We start from the raw sequence: 23,494 nt of genomic DNA, 5'->3' as shown, positions 1-23,494 counted from the left end.
GGGGTGTGGCCGCATCGACAGCATTGTACAAAAAGAAAATCAACAAAAATATTCACTGTTTCCAGAAATTACTGTTTTCTTTGTTGTTACAGCATTTTCCACAGCCCTGTATGGAGTTTTAACGATCTAAAAATCATTGGAACATTTAGCATTATGAATTAGCTCCAAATATATTCTGTCCTATTGGTTTTGCTGGAGTTTCAAGCAAGTTATGGCAAATTCTTTCAAAACGGGTCTGAAACTGGCAAGAATAAACAGTGAATAAGAAAAAATTGCACAGCTTTCATTTTCTACGGTGGATGGCTATAAATGAGTGAAATGATTTGTTTCAAGGTATACATTCATATGCCCAAGAATTAAATTTTAATCACAAATTTTGGATGGATTTCTATGATGCTCTGGCGCTGTTACTTTGTATTTCAGCTTGGTAAAAGCAGTAAAAAAGTCCGATTTTTGGGTCTTGATTGATGTGTGACTTGGATCAGATTGAGTAAGAGGGTTTAGAGATGATGTGCAAACATTTCCAAGACGTTTGGATCAGTAGCCAGAGGAGATAACGCCTTGTATAAAGTTTTCCAACAAACCCTCCTAGAATGGGCCTAAAGTGGGGGTTTTCTAATTTGGTGTAGTAATGGGTGTTTCAGTCCCTGAAACTTTTCGATTTTGGTCACTGGAGACCTATGGAGAAGATCTGAGCCAAATTTGGTGTTTGAGGGAAGGTTCTGTGAGTGGTTTCTTTGTAAAAGTGTGTAATATCCCTCTAATAGTAAAATTAATATGAAATCATAATAATTGAAATATAAATAAATAGCAAATATTAAACAAATATATTGAGCAATTACCATTATTTAAAAGAAATAAATATTAGCAATATATAAACTATGGTAACATGACTGCATATGCATATAGAACCATTGATAACACATAAGACAAATAAGAGGAACAATACGATTACAAATAGGGGTAATTTCTTAAGGCAATGACCTAATAACAACAATTAATATTTCAATATAGACATAAGTAATGAGGATCAGAGAACCTTATGAGTGCACCACGTCAACAGTTCTGTGATGATGTGTTTATCAGAATTGCATCATAAGGCATGGGAGGTTGCTGATAAAAGCTTGACATCCCTAAAGGATAGCAATATGCTCACGTCACGTGCAGAGTATAATGATATTGCCGAGGAGTCTATCAATATCTCACAAGGGAGGATTCTATAAAGATATGCAACCTAAGAATCAATAGTCACAGTCTCTTAAACATAACCATTACAGTACCATAGAAACAGATTACCATGCAACATGGCTAAAGATAATTGGAGTAACATTATACACAATAATATTGGCTATGCTGATAATCGCAATTGCATTTTGTCTATAGGCTAAGTACCCTAAAAAATAACTATGTGGCCTATGCATTTCAAGCAACATATTCAGTAATACATTTTCAACTACGACAATAACAAAGATATGCAATTAGAGAATCTCGCACTTGATTTGGAAGAATGATGAAGAGAAATCCAATCAACTGATTTAGTTAACTATGAATCAACATTGAGTGGCACAATTAACGTTCTGAGTGAGTAGTGATCACATTAATTACCATTAAAAAAGTGATTTGTTGACATACCTGCCTTCTTGTATAAAGCTGCCTAGTCAAAGATTACTAATCACCATTAACTACAAAGAGGTGTGATGTATCTGAGTGAGGTGAGTATCGGAGGGATGCGTCTCTCAAAACAATTGGATGTAACCTTTTATTGACGCGATATAAAATGAGAATTGATCTCATTCTATCACATTTCTTATTTAATATATAGCATATCTGCTATTCTATGGAAGAATAATAGATTATAAATACAATTATTACTCATCATAAAGGAACAAAAAATATTATTTATTTGGTATTCAGAAGGAATACAAACAAATACAAATCAACAATGGATGTTGGCTTTTTGGCAAATCAGACGCATAGCTGGCAAGCAATTGACAAGAAATTCTGATTGCTGATATCTAAATTCTGTTATTAGTGAGGGATCTCTATATGGTCTTACATTTACAGAAATAATAAGAAACTCAGAATTATACATTCATATGTTTATAATAGATGTATTTAAAATCTCTCTCTCTCTCTCTCTCTCTCTCTACTGTGTGAGTGAGTGTGTGTGTGTGTGTGTGTGTGAGAGAGAGAGAGAGAGAGAGAGAGAGAGAGAGAGAACAGACCTATCTCTCAATGTTTTTTGTTATCAATGAGACAAATACAACGAATGAAAGACCAAGAGTCGCAACTTAGAATTCCACAAAGATGCCCCTCTTGGGATTTGAACCAAGTTCCTCGCAATGAGAACTCATTGCTTCAACCAAGGTAAACCCATTGGACAAAGACTAAAGTGCTATTAAGGTGGGGCTTGTATAAATCCAAACAAGCGGATATAGTCCCAAGATAGGCTAAGGGCTTGGATCTGTAGACTTTGAAAGAGCCCATTGCAGTTGCTATCTAGGCATCGTAGATAACACCTACTCCTTCTGTTATTGAGCTGGAATAGTAATAAGATAAGCATGAATGATTATAATTTGATCAGATAGCTTAAATCTAATAGAACGAATGACTATTCCTATCAGGGACATTACAAATCAAACCCTAATTTGGTAATATAGGATAAATTAATGTCCCAATAGGGGACATTACAATGTGGTTTAATGAGGTCTAGAGTAAGAAAAATCAGTCAGAATATGAGCTAAGTGTTCCAAAGAAGTTATATGATCAGATTGCGTATATTTTTAGTCTTCAAAAAGGGTATCTTAAACTGCTCTTAGTTAGTGGGATTGCTTCATGCACAAAGATATGTTCAGTCCTGTCTCTGGACAGGGCTAGTAGAGATTTAGGACTGATTTTATGAAGCAAGGAAATCTGTGTTCTTGAGGGCTGCTAAGGTGTTGAAATGTTGTGTTTGGGTGCCTACAAGGTGTCTCTAGAGCCAAGTCTTGAGAAGCATTGAAACCTTTATTGTTGTTTGCAGCCTATAGGGCAAGTTGTCATTATGAAGAGAAGTTTGGAGTTTGTGAGGGTTAGTAAGGATTGTTGTATGGGAGCCACTTGATGAATCCTTGTTCATTTGAGATGTTGATTTGCTTGAAAGTCTGCTTTGAAGGTGAACTTGGTGATATTAGCACTCGTGTTGAGTTTGTAAGAGTGTTTACAAATTGTTGAAGGTGAGCCCTGCCTCTGCACCACAGTTCCTGCAATTTCTATAGGAATTATCATATTGTGCAGTAAAGTTTCCTAGTTTCATTGCCTATTAGTCTTCACTTTTAGTTTTTGTGATCCTATCATGGGTTTTACTGTTGCTACTGATAAGTTAGATGTAAAATCTTGTAGCAGAGTTTGATTTTGCAAGTTTTTACAATTTAGAAGGTACCTACTTACCTTGTTACCCCCTGTCTCCCAAGTATCTTTTCCTATATACTGTGAAGTAGTTGATGATTTTGAATTTCAAGAGTAATAAAAATTTCACAGTCCATGCGAATGATTCTGGTAAAAATTATTTCAGCATTCTTGAATCAAATCAAGTTTGGACTTTGGCAAACCTTCCACACAAGTTGGAACAATTTAAAATATCAAATGTAGTAACTGTGATTGCTTTAGTTGGGGATTGTGGGAAATCATCACACAGAAAATCTGATCCTTATGTTTGCTGCTGCAGATGGCAAGAACTCAAAAAAATAAAGCCACAGCCCATCATTTGGGATTGCTAAAGGTAATCACCAAGTTATGCTTCATTAAAGCTCAATGTTTTTTGTTATCAGCTATTTTTAATTGTGCAACCAAGAATTCAAATATAAAGTGCATTTTGCATTACATTTTTGTCGTTCTATAATGAGATGCATTCTTACAACAGGCCAAACTTGCCAAATTACGAAGAGAAATTCTTGCTCCTCCAACAAAAGGTGGGGGAGGCGCCGGTGAAGGTTTTGATGTTACTAAAAGTGGGGATGCTCGAGTTGGCCTTGTTGGCTTTCCATCTGTTGGAAAGTCAACCCTTCTTAATAAGTTGACGGGTACATTTTCTGAGGTATTCTCAAATGCTTCAACAACATTTTGGATCTTCCTATTTACTTTAGTTGTAAAAATAAGCATGACTGTTGGACGCTGTTATTCTGCAGGTTCCTAGTGATGAAATATATGGCTACTGAAGTGTTCCAGATTATTGAAATGAGAACTCAATTGTAGAATTTGGATTTCTTTCTCTTAATTTGAAACTAATCTACTTCTTGAATTTGTATCAGGTGGCATCATATGAGTTCACCACTCTTACATGCATTCCTGGTGTCATTCGCTATCGAGGTGCAAGGATTCAGGTCAAATTTACCTGTTATTATTTAATGATTATTGTCTTCTAGCTATGCAATATACTAAAAAATGAAATAGCTCTGATTGGTTTTGTATACCGTAGTTACTCGATCTTCCAGGGATTATTGAAGGTGCAAAAGATGGAAAAGGAAGAGGAAGGCAGGCAAGAAGTCCTATAGTCAATAATGAGGCTCTGATCCTAACTTTTTAAGTTATATTTACTGCTTATTTAAACTTGTTTTTTTCATAGGTGATCAGTACTGCTCGAACATGCAATTGCATTTTAATAGTGCTTGATGCTATTAAGCCAATTACTCACAAACGCCTGATAGAAAAGGAGCTTGAAGGTTTTGGAATAAGGTCAATACTGTGCTGACTTCTCATTTCGCATTTTGAGATTTCTCATCTATATTTTGATACTTATTTTTCCAAGTGTATTATTAATATCAAATATGCATTTCCAACCAGCTGCATGGTTTTGCAACATTCAAAATAACACAGTAAACAACAAAACAGACCCTCAGTCTCACGCTTCATGACACTAAAAGATTGCATTTGAATTTAACTAAATAATATTCAGTGATGTTGTATCCTGGCGAGCTGTAAGTGCCTTAACAAACAATCACAATTTTGTATTTGTTTGTTATGCTTTGATTTGATTGGTAACTGACTCTGCTTTACACTATAGAACAAATATGGTACATAAATGAAATGTTTGCTCAGACATTTTGGATCTTGACAGGAAGTTATATGGTAGGCTGCTAACCAGAAAGATATTTTATCTTGCAGACTAAACAAGGAACCTCCTAATCTGACATTTAGGAAGAAGGACAAGGGTGGAATAAACTTCACATCTACTTCAGCCAATACAAACTTGGACCTTGAAACTGTTAAGGCCATCTGTGGAGAATACAGGATTCACAATGCTGATATATCTCTTCGCTATGATGCCACTGCAGATGACCTTATAGATGTGATTGAAGGTAGTCGTATATATATGCCTTGCATTTATGTGATCAACAAGGTTGACCAAATTACTCTTGAGGAATTGGAGATCTTGGACAAGCTTCCACACTACTGTCCAGTCAGGTAATTCTAAATTATATTTAATATTTACAACTTTACACTCTAAATTATAATGCTGTGATGTTATTCATTGCAATTGAGCTATTTCATCATAACAGGCTACCTTGTTTTAAAGGTGCTGGTATTCAGATTGCATTTTCAAGCAATTGATAATGTTAGTCAAATAAGTTTTGTTTTTATATGTTTGTTCAATCAAAACTGAAAACTGTTTTCTTTTGTATATTTTCTACATTTTGTCTGTATGCAATCATGTACATTTAATGTGAAGTACCTGAATGAATTAGCTCAACTACAAACCAACATACAAGGTAAATTATAAACCAACCTACCAGATATTTTAATTTTGATCAGTTTCATGGTTTCTTTGGCATGAACAACCAACAATCCACACCTGCAAGCACGTCAGGCCAGCAAGAGTATGGAGCACATGCATGAATGCCTGCAAATCTTCTGACAGGACCGACTGTAAAAACATCAATGCTGAGGCTAAACCCTCCGAGCACATTGGATCAGCGAGCCATGTGCCTTTGATCACAATGGCTCAATGGGACATTGGTGGCCACAACGCCACTTAACCATCACACTATGGGATGAACCCTAAGATACCAGCTAAATTGTAAACAAGTAAAACTAATTATATAGATTCTGAAATAATTCTTTTGTCTTGGAACTTTTATATCCCTCGCCTGACCAAAAACAGTGAATCCGTTATAAGAGTAGGGCCATATTAAATGGTCATACTGTACTCTAGGTCCTTGTTGATGTTTATTCCGATGCCACAAACCTTCTTCAGACTGAATGCATTGCAGATTTCACAACTGCAAGTGAGTTTCTTCAAGTTTCTGTATCTAAGGACATGTAGGTCTCCTCCTTAAATAGATTTCACATTGCTTTCTGATCCTTCCATCTTTTGCCGTCATAATCAAAGGATCAAACACAATGGGAGGAGAGAACACGATGCAGATCTGATATTTATATTCATTGAAAAACTTGGTACATGCCTGGCTATGAGGCCTTACTGGTTATGACCATTACAAAATGAATATCTTTACAGATTTGTCCTCATGTATGCGAGATCCACGACCTCCAGACTCCAAACTCTGACTCTCTATCTTCTACCAACTGCCTAGAGCTACAACATGACTCCCTATTTATACTAGATAAAATGGCTCAAAGAACCTTCTAGATCCCACATAGGAGAAAGCAACGACCCAAAATAGCTCCACATGCTTCTCAATGAAATATCCCTTTGTTTAATGATGACCTAAATTATATACATAGTCGATCTAGAAAGAAAGACAAACATAGAAGGACTCGGTGAAAGAAGAAACCGAGCAACAACATCCATGAATAAAAGACGCCAAGCCAACTTACCTCGGTGAAAACAGCAACCGGGCAACTTTGTGACTAAACAATCCACTGAGCACGCCAAGAAGACGCCGAGCAAACCAAATCGAAAGGCAACCGAGCACACCCAAGCTACCAAGATATAGGATTGCAAAGAAACCCAAGATGCTTTTGCATCAGACGCCTAAGGTTGGAAATGTTAAGGTTGTAGCTTCTGTCGGATTGATTTTAACACGAGATACCTTGTTGATGGTAAATCATCTTTAAGATAAATATCTTATATATATATTATTATATAATAATATATTAATATATTACATATATGGTTATTTATATTACTATTATATTAATATATTAACTAGTGATGATTAAACATAGAGACACGTCTCTTCATGAGACATGTCTCCTCCTCTCATATTTATAAGACTTCATTTGCATTTGGAACACAATCAATACAATGGCATTATTAGTACATTTGCAGCAATCCTAGAAATAAACATGGTATCAGAGCCAGACTACAAAATAAGGAAGAATATAGAATTGGATGAAAATGAAGAAAAATATAGAAAACTTTAGTAATACTTATAGACACTGTGAACAATTGATAATAGGTATGTGTATTAATAAAAGTCAACCCTTAAGTAGTCTGCGGATAAGAGGACAAGGCAGAAGATGATTAGAGAAGTATAGTGGGGAACACAAAAAAGAGAGCTTCAGATCACTGTAAAACATTATTATTGAAGAGGAGTTACAAAACATTGAAATTGAAAAAGAGATCGCAGTTTATATGTAGGAGATCGCAGTTCATATAATGGAGATCATAGTTTATAATGAAGGTTACAGTTTTCACAGTATAAATGATTGTAGATAAGATAATAATATTAATGTCCAACAAGAAACCACAAGGGTTTATGGGACTGAGCATACAAACAAAAGAGCCGACCAAAGTAGGAGCACCAAACGGTGTTCAAAAAGAAACAGAACAAGAAATGAAACCAGGAAAACCAAGGTAAGGACTAGGGATCCTTCCTTGTTACAAAGAAATCGGTCACAGAAGGGTATAACCATGGACGATCCAGAGTCTTAGATTGGTGCCGAGAATCGTTGGAGTGCCACTGTTTGGAAAGATTGGTGCAATGTCTCACCGATCTGGAGTGAGTGATGCTGGATGGCCTTTTCGCACCCTGTGGAGGAGACAGGGGGGAGAAAAAATCGATGATGAGCTGATCTGAGATATGGCATTGAGGTATGAGTGGCTGCAGGGTATGCTCACGGAGCTGGGTGCTCTCCTAGAGGTAAAGTGTAAGGCATCACTGGTCAATGTAGCTGAAGAATGCTGAAATAGAAAAGCAATTTCTGAATACATAGTAAAATCTCCATTTGATCTCATAATAGATAGGATAACGAAATATAAAGTGAGTCTCAGACTCAACCTCCTCCAAAGTACACAGCTGACAGATCCGGTCATTTCTATCCATATGGTGATCGGTTTGGACCCGAAGTCGGTGGGAGCCAACTCTGAAGGAGCCCAAAGAGAAACGCAGGGCGTGACTCCAAAGCCTATAAAGGTAAGCAGGATGGATAATAATATCGTTCTGAATCTCAAGAAGATGCTCAGCATAAAAGGCCATCTTCGGACGTAATACACTTGGAGGATTACGCCAGGTAATGATAATATACTGTCTATAGTTATCTTGCCTGACATGCTTATTTAACTCCTTTCGCGAGGGAAGGAGGTGAGCAGGAGCATCTAGTGAAAACTGGGAAGGAGGAAGACGATTTATTTCAATCCCAATCGAACTCAATAGAGAAGTGGCCTGGGCATACCGACAGCAAGATTTGGTGCTAGGATCGGATCGCACAACTGTAACAGAAGAACAATATGCTAGATAAGAGTATCTATGTTGATCGACAGTCGAATCCACAAAACCCCGAAGTTGATGAAGAAACCAGAGCAAGTAAAAAATGGCCGCCAATTTGAAAGGATGAGCTCCAAACTCGGCCAAGATAATGTTGTGGAGGGTGTGCCTATGACATCTAATGATACGCTGTAAAAACAATGTTTGAACACGCTCTATAGAGGCCCAATCTGATAGAAGAAGAGAAAGTCCCCAAACCATCGAGCCATAAAGAACAATTGGTTGAACCAAGGAGTCCAAGAGGGACAGCTTGGAGGAAATGTCTTGAAAATGGTGTCTGAAGCATTGCCTTTCAAGCATGGCCAAAGAACCCATGCCCTTATTGACTCTGGACTGAACAACTGGTCTCAAGTTGAAGCGGGGTCCCCAGAACTTCACCACGAGATACATGTATGAAGAAGTAATCTCAACCTCTTGCCCCTGAAAGAAGAAATGAAGATGAGAGATCTTTTAGCAATTCAAGATCATAACTTGAGTCTTACCTAGATTGACCACGAGCTCGCACTGATCACAAAAAGAAGCCAAACCATCAAGGAGTTTTTGTAAATTATCGGGAGAAGAGGCCAAAAGAACCACATCATCAACAAAAAGGAGAATGGAGATCAAAACCTGAGGCAAATAGCACCCATCGCCAGGTTGCGAGGAGTTTAAGAGATTCCTCGAGCTCATCGATATACAACCCAAACAGGGTGGGAGAAAGGGGGCAGCCCTGCTTCACCCCAATGGTTAGAGAAAGTCCTCCTAACGAAGGGAGTCCTGAATTATCCAATCGCCTTCTCGTATAGTCTCATAATAGCAGTCAACAACATATCTGAGATCCCAATCTACTAAGTCTCTGAAATAGGGCCATCATAGGAACAAAATCAAAAGCCTTGTGGAAGTCCACAAAACAACAGTAAACTTTCTCAGGGCGGTGCCTAGCCTTCTCAATAATGGTCCGCAGCGTGAAAATATGATCTATAGTTTGGTAGTCCGCCTGAAAACTGGCTTGACCTCTTGCTCTACAGCCTCTCTTGTCAAGCTCTTTGGATAGCATAGTGTTCAGAGTAGTGGCATAAATTTTGGCAAATGTATGTCCAATCATGATGGCCCTGTAGTTGGTAGGGTCGGGAGCAGACCCAGACTTATGAATAGGGTAAATCACGTCGCGACTAGGACTCAGGAAACGCAATGCAGACCACCCTATTAAAGAGTGTAGGAAGGTAGGATCCAAGGACTGAGGCATCAAGTTTGAAAAGTTTGGCCTAAAAACCATCCTTGTCAACCGCTCTACTGCATCTCATGGATCTAATGGCCTTATAAATGCTGGAGGGGGTGAACAGATGGTAGTATGGAGGCGGAGTGGAATGCAAAGACGGCTGTCCAGGAATGTCATAAAGCGTAATGGTGTGGGAGGTCAGAGAATAAAGTCAAGGATGTAGGGTGGGGGGGACACTGAGGGAAAAGGGTGCGCCATAACATTTGGGAATTGTGAATAAGCATGGAGCAAAGGGATCTGCACTGAGAAGAGGCAAAAGAACGTTTCTTGTGGCGAAGAAAATGGAGGTAAGAGAAATGCAGGTGGGTGAAAGTAGGAGAGTGAGTCTCAAAAGTGGAGCGAATAGAGCGATGGAAAGCTTTACAATCAGCATCAAACCATTGGTTCATAGGACATGTATTCTGACACTTAGACTTGAGAGAGCGTGGAGAGCGGTGAGGGATGAAAAGGAGAGTAGACACCCAAATGGCACGAGCAAGTAAATCAAACATGGCAGAGACCGCATACGAATTATTGAAGCTAGCAGGGGTCAAAAGTCTCTTAAGATGGTAGAAAAAGAGCACACCATCTCACTCAGGCTAGTGGAAGCGAGTAGGGGTGTGTGCAGTGTTAGACAAAATGCGAGGAGGTTGGGGGAAAAGCGAAAAATGGGATGAAACATAGAGAACAATGCTAAGAAGAGTATGGTCAGCGAAGGGGAGACGAGAAATGGTGAAGCTGTGAATGAAGGAAATGAAGGAGGAAGAGATGATGACATAATCCACAACATTCGCACCACTGCAATGGGGCCAGCAGGTAAAGAGGTTAGAATCGGGGAAGGAGGATAGATTGTTCAGAATCAATAAACCAGAGGACTCACAGAGCTGGAGGAGGTGGTGATCGTAACAAGAGACCGGTCCAAGGGCATCATCTGAGGTATGCTGAAGTCCCAGACTAGTCGGATCAATCTCAGAAGTGTAGATTGAATTAGAGCCACGGTCATTCCTGTCTGGAGATTCCTAGTTCGTGCATTGAAGTCTCCGAGGGTAATGATGTCACCCAAAGTTGCAAACCGAGTCGCTCTCTTGTAGGTCACAAAATGGGTCCCCAACCTCGGTCCCATGAATGGCATATGGAGAAGAGGTCGGCGAAAAATAGCATACTGTAAGAAAGATGTTCCTCTGTCGGTGATTCCTATGACCAATACGGACCCACATGAATCTGGTAAAGATGTCGGAGTGAACCACCGAGGTGGAGCTGAAAATATCATCCCTAATCAAACAGGCAACACCCCTGAACCCGTGGACCCCACCAAAGTACAGATCTCTCTGCATATTGACAGCCACTAATACACAAGATAACTTGGAAGAGGGCGCATGGGACTCTCGTGCATCTCCATGACGGTCAAAATATCGGCGTATCCTACCGCATCGTGAAAGAGATCAAGTAATGACCATAAAGAGCCATTACCATTCCTGTAGTTGACAAGAAGAGATAGAGGCATCCTCTTGTCAGACTGCTGTCAAAAATGTCATGCAGTCTTGGAGGGTTGTCTCACCTCCCATCCGTTAGGAGGAGAATCACAAACAACTGCTCTAAGATTCCTAATAACAACTCGTTTTCTAGCCTGCCTAGCATTTGCCACAATTCCCCAAGCATGTTTCAGCTCTGTAACCTGTGCCTTCATGAGATCTTCATCAAGATAAATTTTAGAGGGGATAGAAAACAACTTTCTCTTCACTCTAAGAGCACAAAGCCTGTTAGGAAAAGAGAAAGACTTGATGAAAAGGGCATCTCCTGGACTAAACCAACATTTATCTAAAATGATGTTAGAGATACCGAGCTGATCAGTGAGGAAAGAGCGCCCAACAGAAAAAGGGTCGGAAGTGGGAGAGAGACCACGAGCACACAAGTTGAGCTTATGAGCTCGTCGCACACGTTCATCACCAATCTTTCCCTGGACAATATTGTCTAAGCTCAACAGAGGTGCAGTAGTATTTGTGTTGGTGTAGAGAGAGGCCCATGATTTCACCTTCTGTTCAGTTTTGGAAATTAGAGAAGAGTGCATTGTGGCCATTTCTGTTTGCTGTTCCTTGATTTTTTCCAGCCCATCCAGTTGTTTAATGATGGATTCTAAATTGGATTTCAAGCCTATAGTTTCAGAGATGAAGGTATCGGAAAAACCTTTGATAGTGAGGTATTGAATCCTGTAGCCTGTTTGATGTAACAAACGGTTTTGTATAACAAAAACAAAGACAATTTATAAAGAGATTCACATTGAATAGATAACTGAATTCCTTTTCATATGATATTAACTGTTTTAACTATCAACAATTAATTGAAATAACCATGTTCAACGGAGATAACCATATCAATGATCAACTGAAATAACTAGATTAATGATTAACTGAAAATAACTGTATCTATGATCAACAAAAAATAACTAGATTGACGATTAACTGTATATGACTGTATCTATGTTCAACTGAAAATAACTAGAATGACAATTAACTGAAAATAACTGTATCTATGATCAACTGAAAATAACTAGATTAACAATTAACTATCTTTTCTACATACAAGTAAGTAAATGCTTATCATGGAAAGAAGAAAAGAAACATACAAGTATCATCCGGTGGGTCTTTAGCTAGTTGTGCAAGCCTTGGGTTTTGGTAGGAGGAGAAGCATTGACTTAGGCTTAACCTCCCAACCTTGGACCATACTTATCTAAAAACTATCTATTGAATTAAAATGGCCCTCCCTACCCTGAGATCAGGCTTGGGATATTCTTAGTCCAGCCACCTGAGCATCCTGGTGTTTAGAATGTCTGCATAGTTATGGACGGACAGACATGTCTGCATAACTGGCACCACTGACATCAAGTGATCAATAGATGGCAAACATACCTTTAAACTACCTTGGCCAAGGTTTTCTGATGGGTTCAACGACCTGATCACCACCACTTGACTTGACAACAGGAAACATTATTAGGGACAAGCATGAGCTATTAAGTAGGATTTATTTACTTAGATTTAATGTATCAAGTTTGATTTCACTTTCTTTATCCTTGCAGATTTCATCTCACCTCTTCACCTTTTCCATGGCTGACAGCCGGTGAGTCCTAGGTGTTCGAAATTTGAGAGCAACCGGCTCTTAATGATTCATGAAGATTATGTACTTCCAACATTTCACACTCTGTGATTACATGATTTTGTTCTTTAAAAAAATTTGTAGAAATAACTATCATCCAATTCCAAGGTCTATTGGCAAAGATAACTTATGATTCCATGTTATAGACATTTCACTATGCTTATTGGTAAGCAACTTCCCAAAGTTATCTAGTTATAAATGGGGATAATCTACAGCTGCAGCTATGGAAATTGATTTGTAAAAACATTGGAATAACATTAATTTGGAAATGATTATCACGTGACCTGATATAAATTCAGAACTGTCTGAAGTCTTGCAAATTGATTGGTAATCAACTCTTCTTTGGTTGCTTGTAGACGTAACCACAGTGTGTAAATAGTTACTTAATTTTAGTAAGGAGAGAGAGCATATAGGACAGTTTGTATTAGAATGGCACTGAAATGGAAAATTTTTTCAATGGTCTTGCAGATATTCAATGGATTATAGCAGAGTGTCGATTGTGAAGGAAGCCGCATTAAGCAAGGAAGAATGCGATATTAAAAGGAAAACGAAAATGGGTGCTCTCGCGTCTTTGTCTCTCCCTACTCATAATAAAAAAGGTTTTAAAAAGACTTTATGGCTTCCATAACTTAAAAAATATTTGTCAATTGAAAACGCCAAGTGTTCAATCGGTTTCAAACAAGGAAAATAAATGATTGAAAAAGAGTTGGAAGGTTATAATTCAAAAATTATTATGATTTATATTTATATATGTACATGTAAATATATTGGTGAGGTGGCATCATTTTATTATAAAAAAATAATATGATGGTGTCACTTCATTTTTATATTTGTGAACGTACATATATATATATATTATAATAATAAGGTGAAAGATCATTTAAAATCCTTTGAGGTACGTATTATATTTTAATTAAATTATTTTATGTTTCTTGAATTATTTATTTAATAGCTCATGCGGGTCCTACAGATGTATCTCGAGTTCAAGTCGTTAGGTCCTTATCAAAGAAGTTTAAGGTCATACCTATCAATCCTATTGATTGGACTAAGCAAGTATCCCATTTCGTTGATCCCGTTTAGCAATGCTTCCCCCCTTCATCTTCTCCTGGAATCACCCGTGAAACACTTCCACCATAATAATAGTTCCATAATAATTTTCATATAAACATTTAAAAGACTTTAAATTATTAACCATAATTCCAAAATCAAGCAACTGCTAAACATCATATAACAAATAATGGTTTACGACCATCTTCATTAACAGTTAATATAGCAGATATAAATAACTACCTACTTCACATGATCATGAAAGAAAAATCCATTAAATTCAATGGCTATGAGCAATTTTAAAACTAGGTCAAAATTTGGGATTTAACATTTGAGTTTTGTAATTTGTTCTGTCAAAGTAGCAACCTGATCTCTAAGCAAAGTATTATCAGTTTCAAGCTTGCTCACACGGTCACATAGTCACTGGTAGGTTAGAGGTTGATTTTGTGGCAAACAACTATCACCGGTAGTCATATTTATGAGATTGACACACTCTAACTGTTTATACGTGACATATGAGCAAGCTTCCACAAGAGAGGTTGTTTGTATGTGACAGACAGAATGAGCAAACCCCCTCACTATTTCAAAAATCCCACACACCAGCGAATAGTAACAAAAATGAGTAGAGGAGTTGGGTCGCGAGCAATAGAAAAACACATTCACCAACAGACATGGCAGAGGGCAGAGAGTCAAAATGCGAGTTAAAGATGAACACCCAAGTTATAAAAGAATAAGAATCATATTGCATATTGAGAGGGAAGAGATATCCTTCATCAGTGAAAAGGAGTAGAAAATACATAACGATATTAACAATAGTCAACGCAGTATTTTTCAATTGAACGATATCTATTAGAAGGTTATATATATTTATACAAATATACTAAGTTCATTTCACCAAAATATTAGAAGAGTCATATCAACTAAGGCAACACGTATAGTAGACTCGATATACATTGCATTATCAGCATCAAGAAAGAAATAGCACATTAAAAATAAAAGTTATATGAGAGTTATTATCTAACAAAATAATTCTTGGGAATCTAAATAAACTTGGTGGCATTAATAGTTGCACATATTAAATTGTCATGGCAAAGATTGTAATGATGTTTTGAAATAAATTTATCATTGCTACATCTTACTCAGTACATATGCGTAGGCCAAAGTACAATGAAACAAAGTAGGAAGCCAAGAAAGGAGTAACTACAAAATAGGTTGAACTAAGAATCTTTCTTAGGTCCATTCTCGAATGTCATATCTAAAGGGTGCTTGTTATCTTTAAGGCATCTACTAACTACGATCGAGTCATCGATGAACTTAGTAAGCAAGTTCCCTAATATCATGCACCAAGGTAATTTTTTTTTTGGACATCATTAAAATCCCCTATGTTGGCAATCTTCCTATGATAAGGTTCTAGTACAAGAGTTTGAGGATGTCAAGTTAAAATTCTTCATTACTACTAATTATATAAAAATGAAGTATGTGGGAATTTTACATTGTGGGGGGATGAATATTTACACAATGTTTCATTCACATAGGGACCTCCATTGGAGCAACTTGTATCAAGAATGTTAATCCAGAGGTAAGTATCTATTATCTTTGAGTATTATATTTACTTACTTATTGTAGCCTCTCTCTTATTTGTAATTATACATGCATACTATAAGAGTTATTTGTCTTGATCTTTTCCTTTGTATTTGAAGTTGATGTTGCAGGAAAAGAAGAATGACACATTAGGCAGCTTAAAAGAAGTTGTGATTAGGCTGGATAAAGTGAGGCTCTTGAAGCAAATATCTTTGATGATTGAAATTATGAGTATCCTTCTACATTAAGACGGAGTATGACACTTCTTTAAAGGCAACGTAGGAGCTTAGAAGATTAATACTCAAAGGGAGTCTAGAGATACATGTGTGTGATTGCATGATTTTGATGGGCCTACTCTTGAGTGCGTCATGAGGAAATATTGACTTATCACCAAAAAGTTGGGAGATTGATATTAGATTTAGAGGGAGTTCGACAGGTATCCTTGGGTGAAGAGAGCTTCTGAGGAAGTAACTAGAGGACCTGGCTTCCTAGGATCGATGTTAAGAGGGAGAATTTTTGAGGTGCAATCTTTTGTGAATTATATCTTCTCTATGAGGAGAAGTTCTAAGTGAAACTCTTTGTAATGCATTCTTCTCTGTGAGAGAAAATTAAGGTGAAAACTTTTGTACCACCCTCTGATTGGGTTCATGGTGGTTACTATTTCACATATGATATGTAATGAAAGGTGACGATCTTTCATTGACATATATAAATAGAAGGTAACCATTTATATGATCGTCATCTTATAAAATGGTAGACCTGTTATCATGACAGACTTCATTAAATTGTTGTCCCAGAGAGATGGAAATCATGATAACAAACATACAGAAGGTAACCATTGTAAGGTGGCGATCTTATAAATGATAGACTTGTTATCATGGTTCTTTGGGCTGAATTTCGCTGGACACCATGATAACCAACTTGTTATGGTTCTTTGGGCCGGATCTTGCTAGACACCATGACATAGTTACTACTATAGACCACACTTAAGGTGGTGTTTTAAAGTTATGGAATTGCTTCAATTGTGTGTTATGAAAGGTGAGAAATTTAGCCTCATAGTAAATTGAATATCATACTGAGATGATATCTATTCATATTCTTGAGAGCATAATGTGTTCTATAAGTCCTCCCTAGCTAAGAGGGAGTGTTAAGGTTGTAGCTTTTGTTGGATTGATTTTAACATGAGATACCTTGTTGATGGTAAATCATCTTTAAGATAAATATCTTATATTATATATTATTATATAAATATATAATAATACATATTATATATTATTATATAAATATATAATAATATATTACATATATGGTTATTTATATTACTATTATATTAATATATTAACTAATGATGATTAAACGTAGAGACATGTCTCTTCTCATATTTATAAGCCTTTATTTGCATTTGGAACACAATCAATACAATGACATTACTAGTACATTTGCAGTGATCCTAGAAATTAACAGGAAAGAAATGAATCTTCGAATTATGTGGCATGTTCAACTTGAGCTGAATCCAACTCAAGCTGAGAAATCCACGTGATGTTTTCCTCTTGTGCTTCTACCAACTCTTTCTTCTAGAATCTACTCATCTTCCTCCATCTGCTTCTTAGGAAAATCACTTGACACAATCACCTTTTCATTGGGTTTATGATACTTGTACAAATCTGCATTGTTGAATATAAATGATATGTTTATGTCATTAGGTAGCTCCACTTCATAAGCATTCCCACTGTCAAATCTCCTCAATATCTTGCAGGGACCAAATTTCTTCATCTTTAAGTTGTATGTTCCAATAGGAAATCTTCCTTTCTTCAAATGAACCATTACTTCATCACCAATTTCAAAAATCTTATGTTTCCTTGATTTGTCTGCACTCACCTTATATTTTTGATTACTCTACTGCAACTTCTATTTCCATCCTCATGTAATGTCTTTATAAATTCAGCAAAATTTTCTCCTTCAACACTTCTCTTCTCCTCTCCTGCAACATCCCTCAAATCTGAAATACCTCTAGATTGCATGCCAATAACAATCTAAAAAGGGGCCTTACCATTACTTCTATTTATTGAATTATTATATGCAAACTTGTACCAAACTAAATTCCAATTAATCGGTGTATCTCCAACTAAGCATCTCAATATATTACCCAAACTTCTATTTACAACCTTTGTTTGTCCATCAGTCTGTGGATGAAATATAGAACTATACTTCAGCTTGGTGTCCAGCTTCTTCCATAAAGTCTTCTAGAAATATCCAACAAGCTTAGTCTCGGTTAGAGATGATACTCCTCGGTAATCCATGCAATTTGACAATTTTCTTAAAGAAAAGCTCTGCTACATGCACTGCGTCTGATGATTTCCTACATGGTATGAAATGTGCCATCTTAGAAAATCTGTCCACCACAACAAATATGAAATCATTAACCCTTGCAGTCCTTGGTAAACCAAGAACAAAATCCATGTTGATATCACTCCAAGGTTTCTTAGGAACTAAAATCTGTGGATACAGTCCAATATTCTGACTCACTCCTTTTGCAACTTGACAAACTCCACGATTCTTTACATATGTCTGAAAGGCTAGAAGTATCTTTCCTTAAGCAAATTTTGTGTTTTATCAATGCTAAAATGTCCAACCAAACCACTACAATGCTCTTCTCTTTTATTAGGTTAGTTCTCATTGATCTTCTTGGTATACATAACTGAATTCCTTTGAACAACATACCTTCTTGAATGATATAATCTTCCCACTTGGTTGATCTGAAATAGATATTACTGCACTTGGTGCTTTGCACATTCTCCATGACTTAGAAAAATCAGAGTCAGTTTCATACAAATTCTTCATCTCCTCAAAACTAAGAACTTCAACTCTCATTTTACTCATCAAACATCTTATTCTGCTTAAATTAACAACTTGTTAGACGCTCCACTTTTATACTTTAATACAAATGTAAAACTCTGCAAATACTCAACCCGTTTCATATGTCTCTGACTCAACTTATGTTGACTACCCAAATACTGTGAAGCCTTATGATTAGTGTACAACACAAACTCCTTAGGCATCAAGTAATGTCTCCATTTCTTCAGGGCTTGAACAATAGCATAGAACTCTTGATTGTACATGAAATATTTTTTCTTTGCATCATTCAACTTTTCACTAAAGAAAGCAATAGCTTTACCTTCTTGACTCAACACTGCCCTTATTGCACTACCACTTGCATCACATTCAACTTGAAATACCTTATTGAAATCAGGCAAAGCTAACATAGGAAACTCAACAATCTTCTGATTCAAAGTCTGAAAACTCTTATCAGCTCCACATGTCCACTTGAATTCTCTTTTATCTCCCCTCATTTCAGTCATAGCATTGCAAATTGAACTGAAATTTCTGATGAACTTTCTATAAAAACTTGCTGAACTATGAAATGATCATACCTCACTAGCATTTTTAAGTGTAGGCCATTCAAGAATTGCTTTAACCTTCTTAGGATCCATTTTCAAACCATCTACTGAAATCACAAATCTCAAATATACAAGCTCCTTTATGAAAGTACATATGACAAAGTAATTGGAAAATATTTGCTTAATATTAACAGTGATCAAGAGATCATTTAATACAAGAGACTGAATGATGTTTCCTTGAGAAACAATCGTAAAGAATAGAAACATTCTATTCTATAAAAAGAAAACTAAATATTAGAAACATTCTAATTTTTATAGGAGATTACAATAGATAACCATTAGATACTAAACAGAGATAATAGAAACTATCTATTATCGTAATACCCTTAATTAATCTATCCAGAGCACGAAGTTGTAAAAAAGTGTAAAAGACGGATTCTGTTTGCTCAAGGTGCTCTGTATTGTTCGTTGTGCGTTGCAAACCAGATTGCTTAGATAGGGCATTTAAGCCCTTCCGACATTCAACCTTCATGTGCCCAAACTTGTGGCAATAGTTGCATTGAATGTTTTTCTTCCAAGAGCCTTTTGGATCTGGAGTAGAGGATGTCTGTTGAGAAGACTACTAAAACTGACCTTTACCCTTCTGAAAGGATTTGGCAACAAAGGCTTGCTCTGTAGAGGTGGAGTTGGAATGAACTGTTGTTTCCACTGATCTTGCTGAAGCAAAAGTGTACAGAGATCAACACCAAAAGACATGATGTTGAGAGTCTCGATAAAATGCTCGTATGACTTTGGTAAACTTTGGAGAGTGATAACCACAATGTCCTCTTCCTCCATCTTGCAATCAATGGCAAACAACTAATCACGGATTTCCTGAATCCTATTTAGGTGAGCCTGGAATGAGGTTCGCTCATCCACGATAATAGAAAGCATAGTGTTCTTCAAGAAGAAAGCTCTGCTTTTGTTAGAAGTCTTGTGAAGACCTTTGAGATGTGCCCATATCTTGGCAACTGTCTTGCCGGATGGAATCTGAGAGAGCTAATCATTAGCCACGAATAATTTGAGAAGCATCACCGCCTCTCGATTATTCAGACCCCATGAATCTTGATCAGTACCAAGGGCAGTCGGACGCTGTACAACACCCAAAACAATCTGATCGATATTCTGATATTCAAAAATTGCTATGATCTGTTGCTTCCGACTGCCATAATTTCTTCCATTGAATTTTGAGTTGCTCTTGAGCAGAATATTTGTCAAAGATGCCATTGCACGTTTTCCAATAAAAAAGCGTGAGTATTTGTGAAGGCACGTTCTTCGAGGCAAAAAATCGGAAGAACCAGAATTGAAGGGTGACCCAGAAGAGAGCTCAATAAACCAAGAAAGAATATGTTGTTGATTTTTGGATCCGCTAGCTCAAAAATTGAGGCACCCAGAAAAATCGGATGACAACCCAATTGAGCTCTCGAAAAACCCACTAAGAATCTATAATCAGAAACTTTGCAAGGCTAGACACTAGGGTTTTGAGCAAAAAAGGTCGGCGGCCATGGAGGTCGAATATGCAGGAAATATGGCTGATTTGAATAGAAATGGGTTGCAGAACCGAACCAGAAGTCGACAGATTCAAATCTCTAAGAACGGAAACCCAAGTTGGATCATAGAGAGAATTGGAAGCAAATATGCATGTAAATAATTTAAAAAATAAAGGCAGATAATTTCAACCAAGAAATTATAATATTTTCAAAAAGATTTAGAATATTGGCTTTGATACTATATTACAAAGTAATTGGAAAAATATTTGCTTGATATTAATAGTGATCAAGAGATGAATTTATACAACAGATTGAACGATCTTTCCTTAAGAAACAATTGTAAAGAATATAAACATTCTATTCTAGAAAAATAAAACTAAATATTAGAAACATTCTAATATTTACAGGAGATTACAATAGATAACCATTAGATACTAAATAGAGATAATAGAAACTATCTATTATTGTAATAGTACATTTCTTCAAATTAATTAGCAACTTTTCTTCTTTCAATCTCTGCAACACCTGTTTAATATGCAACAAATGTTCTTCTCTAGTTTTGTTAAATATTAGAATATGATCCAAGTACACAATCACAAATTTACCTAAGGATTTCATAAAAAATTCAATCATCACCCTCATAAAAGTACTCAGTGCATTAGTTAAATCAAAAGGCATAACCAACCACTCATACAAACCTTCTCTTGTCTTAAAAGCAATTTTTCATTCATCTCCTTCTCTAATTTTGATCTGATGATACCCACTCTTCAAGTCAATATTTGTAAAATATCTTGCTCCACTCAAGCAATCCATTATGTCATCCATTCTCGGTATAAGAAACTTATACTTTATTATGATCTTGTTTATAGCTCAGGAACCAGTACACATCCTCCATTCTTCCATTTTTCTTAGGTGCCAACACAGCTGGAACTGCACACAGACTTAAACTCTCTTTGATCAATCCTTTTTGCAACAATTCCTAAACTTGTCGGTTAAGTTCTTCATTCTCGGTGTCAATTGATGTGGTGCTTTAGTCGGCAAACAAGCTCCCGGAATCAAATACATACAGACCAATGCTTCTCATTGGTGGTAAACTGTCAGGTACATTATTTTAAATGATCTCTTTCAACTTGGTGAGTAATTCTTCAATTTTTGCTAGAACTCGGTCTTCTCTGTTCTCATTCGGTTTGTTAGGAATTATAGTAAAACATACATCATTCTTGTTCAAATCCCTAACAAATTGTCTATACATCATTCTTCTTCAAATCCTTAGCAAGTTGTCTACCTTCCATTAGACAAACTTTTACAAATGTACATACCTCACCAACAAATTCTTCAATCAAAGGCAAGAATACTTGTTTCTTCCCATCAACGTATATTTATTCAATCTTCCATCTTGTACAACATGTCTATTATATTGCCAAGGTCTACCCAACAGAACATGAGAACAATCCATAGCCATAATATCACAACACCTTATCATAATGCTTTCCAATTTTCAAATTCGCAAAATATTGTTCACTCACCATCAGCGTATGCTCATCCTTGATTCATGCAATCTGATAGGGTTTAGGGTGCATCAGCCTTTCCAAGTGCAATTTTGAAAAGTTTTCTCACTCTATAATGCTCTTCTAATCATCAGTTTACATTCCTTCTTAGGTTCATTCAATGATTCTTCATGTACCAAAACATTTCTACAGTTACTGACCTTCTTACTTGGATTCTGCATTCAAATGATTGATGTCCCTCTTCACCACAATTGTAACAAGTTCCTCGGAATCATCCTCGGTTATAGCCACCTCGGTAATAACTACCTCTGCTCCAGGATAAACTTTCACCTTTCCACTCCGTTTTCCCTTTTTCTTCACCTTTCCACTTGACCTTGCTTTTGTCATAATTCGTTCTTTCCTGATCAGATCTACTGTTTTCTCCACAAGTGGTGCAGGGCACCCAAGCAAATAACAAAAATCTTAAGAGGTTCAAGTCCTAGTTAGTTTAACAAGGGTTGGATCCTGGAGATCAACCATTTCTTTCATCTAGTTTGATCTTTTGTAGGGTCAATTCATCAAGATACTTATATAAATCTTGCATGAATTAGGCTCATGACCCATTACATATAGGATTGTTGTCTTTTGGTTAAATAAAGGTCCTAACCTAGGATCTAATTAAGGTCTAGGTCTTTTTCATAGGTAGAATTTAAGTTTGGCTTTAATTTCATCATATTTTGCAAAATTGTCAAAATTGCAAAAATGTTGTCAATGCAATTTTCAAAAGTTGCTATGCAACTTTTGCAAAAATGCTGCATTTTAAAAACGACTCCCAATAACCAAAAGGTGGTTTCAGCAGTTGGTTTGGAGTCTATTTCAATGTAATTTGTCTCCTTGATGAGAGAGACACTGGATTGTACAGATTTTACTTTGAAATCAATAAAGAAACCCTCTTTTCTGGGCAAATTCTACTGAAACTGCCTTGGTACGGATGTTCTGACACCTGAATCTTACATGAATATTTAGAGAAGTGAATTATTTCTCTGTTGGTTTTGGTTTGGAGTTATTTGGTTTAGAGGGGTGGGAGTACTAACTCTTTTAATGAAACTGGTCTGAATCAGCCGTGAAACTAGGGAAATACTCAAAATGGAGGCCTAACTTAACTTCCCACTAGTGGATTTGTATAGCCACTTGGAAAGATCAAGTTAGGACAATGTGCTATCAGATTCCAAAGGCTCAGAATTGGGGGATTTTGTTTGCTATTTTTCCATCCATGCCCTAGGCTGAATATCCCTTTGTATTCAGCAGGCTTGAAGCAAGTTTATGTGAATAACCATTAAGATGCAGCATGTTTGAATGA

At 36.7% G+C, this 23,494-nt stretch overlaps 1 protein-coding gene across 1 annotated transcript in view; it reads left to right on the top strand.

Annotated features, from left to right (window-relative positions):
- LOC149536342 (GTP-binding protein-like protein) overlaps positions 1-23,494 on the top strand; it is a 49,182-nt gene that overhangs the window by 5,491 nt on the left and 20,197 nt on the right. The window contains exons 2-7 of the mRNA XM_089807525.1: positions 3,707-3,760; positions 3,902-4,075; positions 4,290-4,361; positions 4,457-4,516; positions 4,604-4,713; positions 5,143-5,442. Of these exons, the coding sequence (XP_089663651.1) occupies positions 3,707-3,760; positions 3,902-4,075; positions 4,290-4,361; positions 4,457-4,516; positions 4,604-4,713; positions 5,143-5,442 (770 nt within the window). The remainder of the gene's footprint in view (positions 1-3,706; positions 3,761-3,901; positions 4,076-4,289; positions 4,362-4,456; positions 4,517-4,603; positions 4,714-5,142; positions 5,443-23,494) is intronic.

This window comes from Cupressus sempervirens, chromosome 10, assembly GCF_028749045.1.
Source record: "Cupressus sempervirens isolate cs-2001-9-10 chromosome 10, ASM2874904v1, whole genome shotgun sequence".
In the NCBI taxonomy this organism is placed as follows: Eukaryota; Viridiplantae; Streptophyta; class Pinopsida; order Cupressales; family Cupressaceae; genus Cupressus; species Cupressus sempervirens.
Note: the sequence above shows the minus strand (reverse complement) of the source record. Positions and strands in the feature narration are given on the sequence as shown.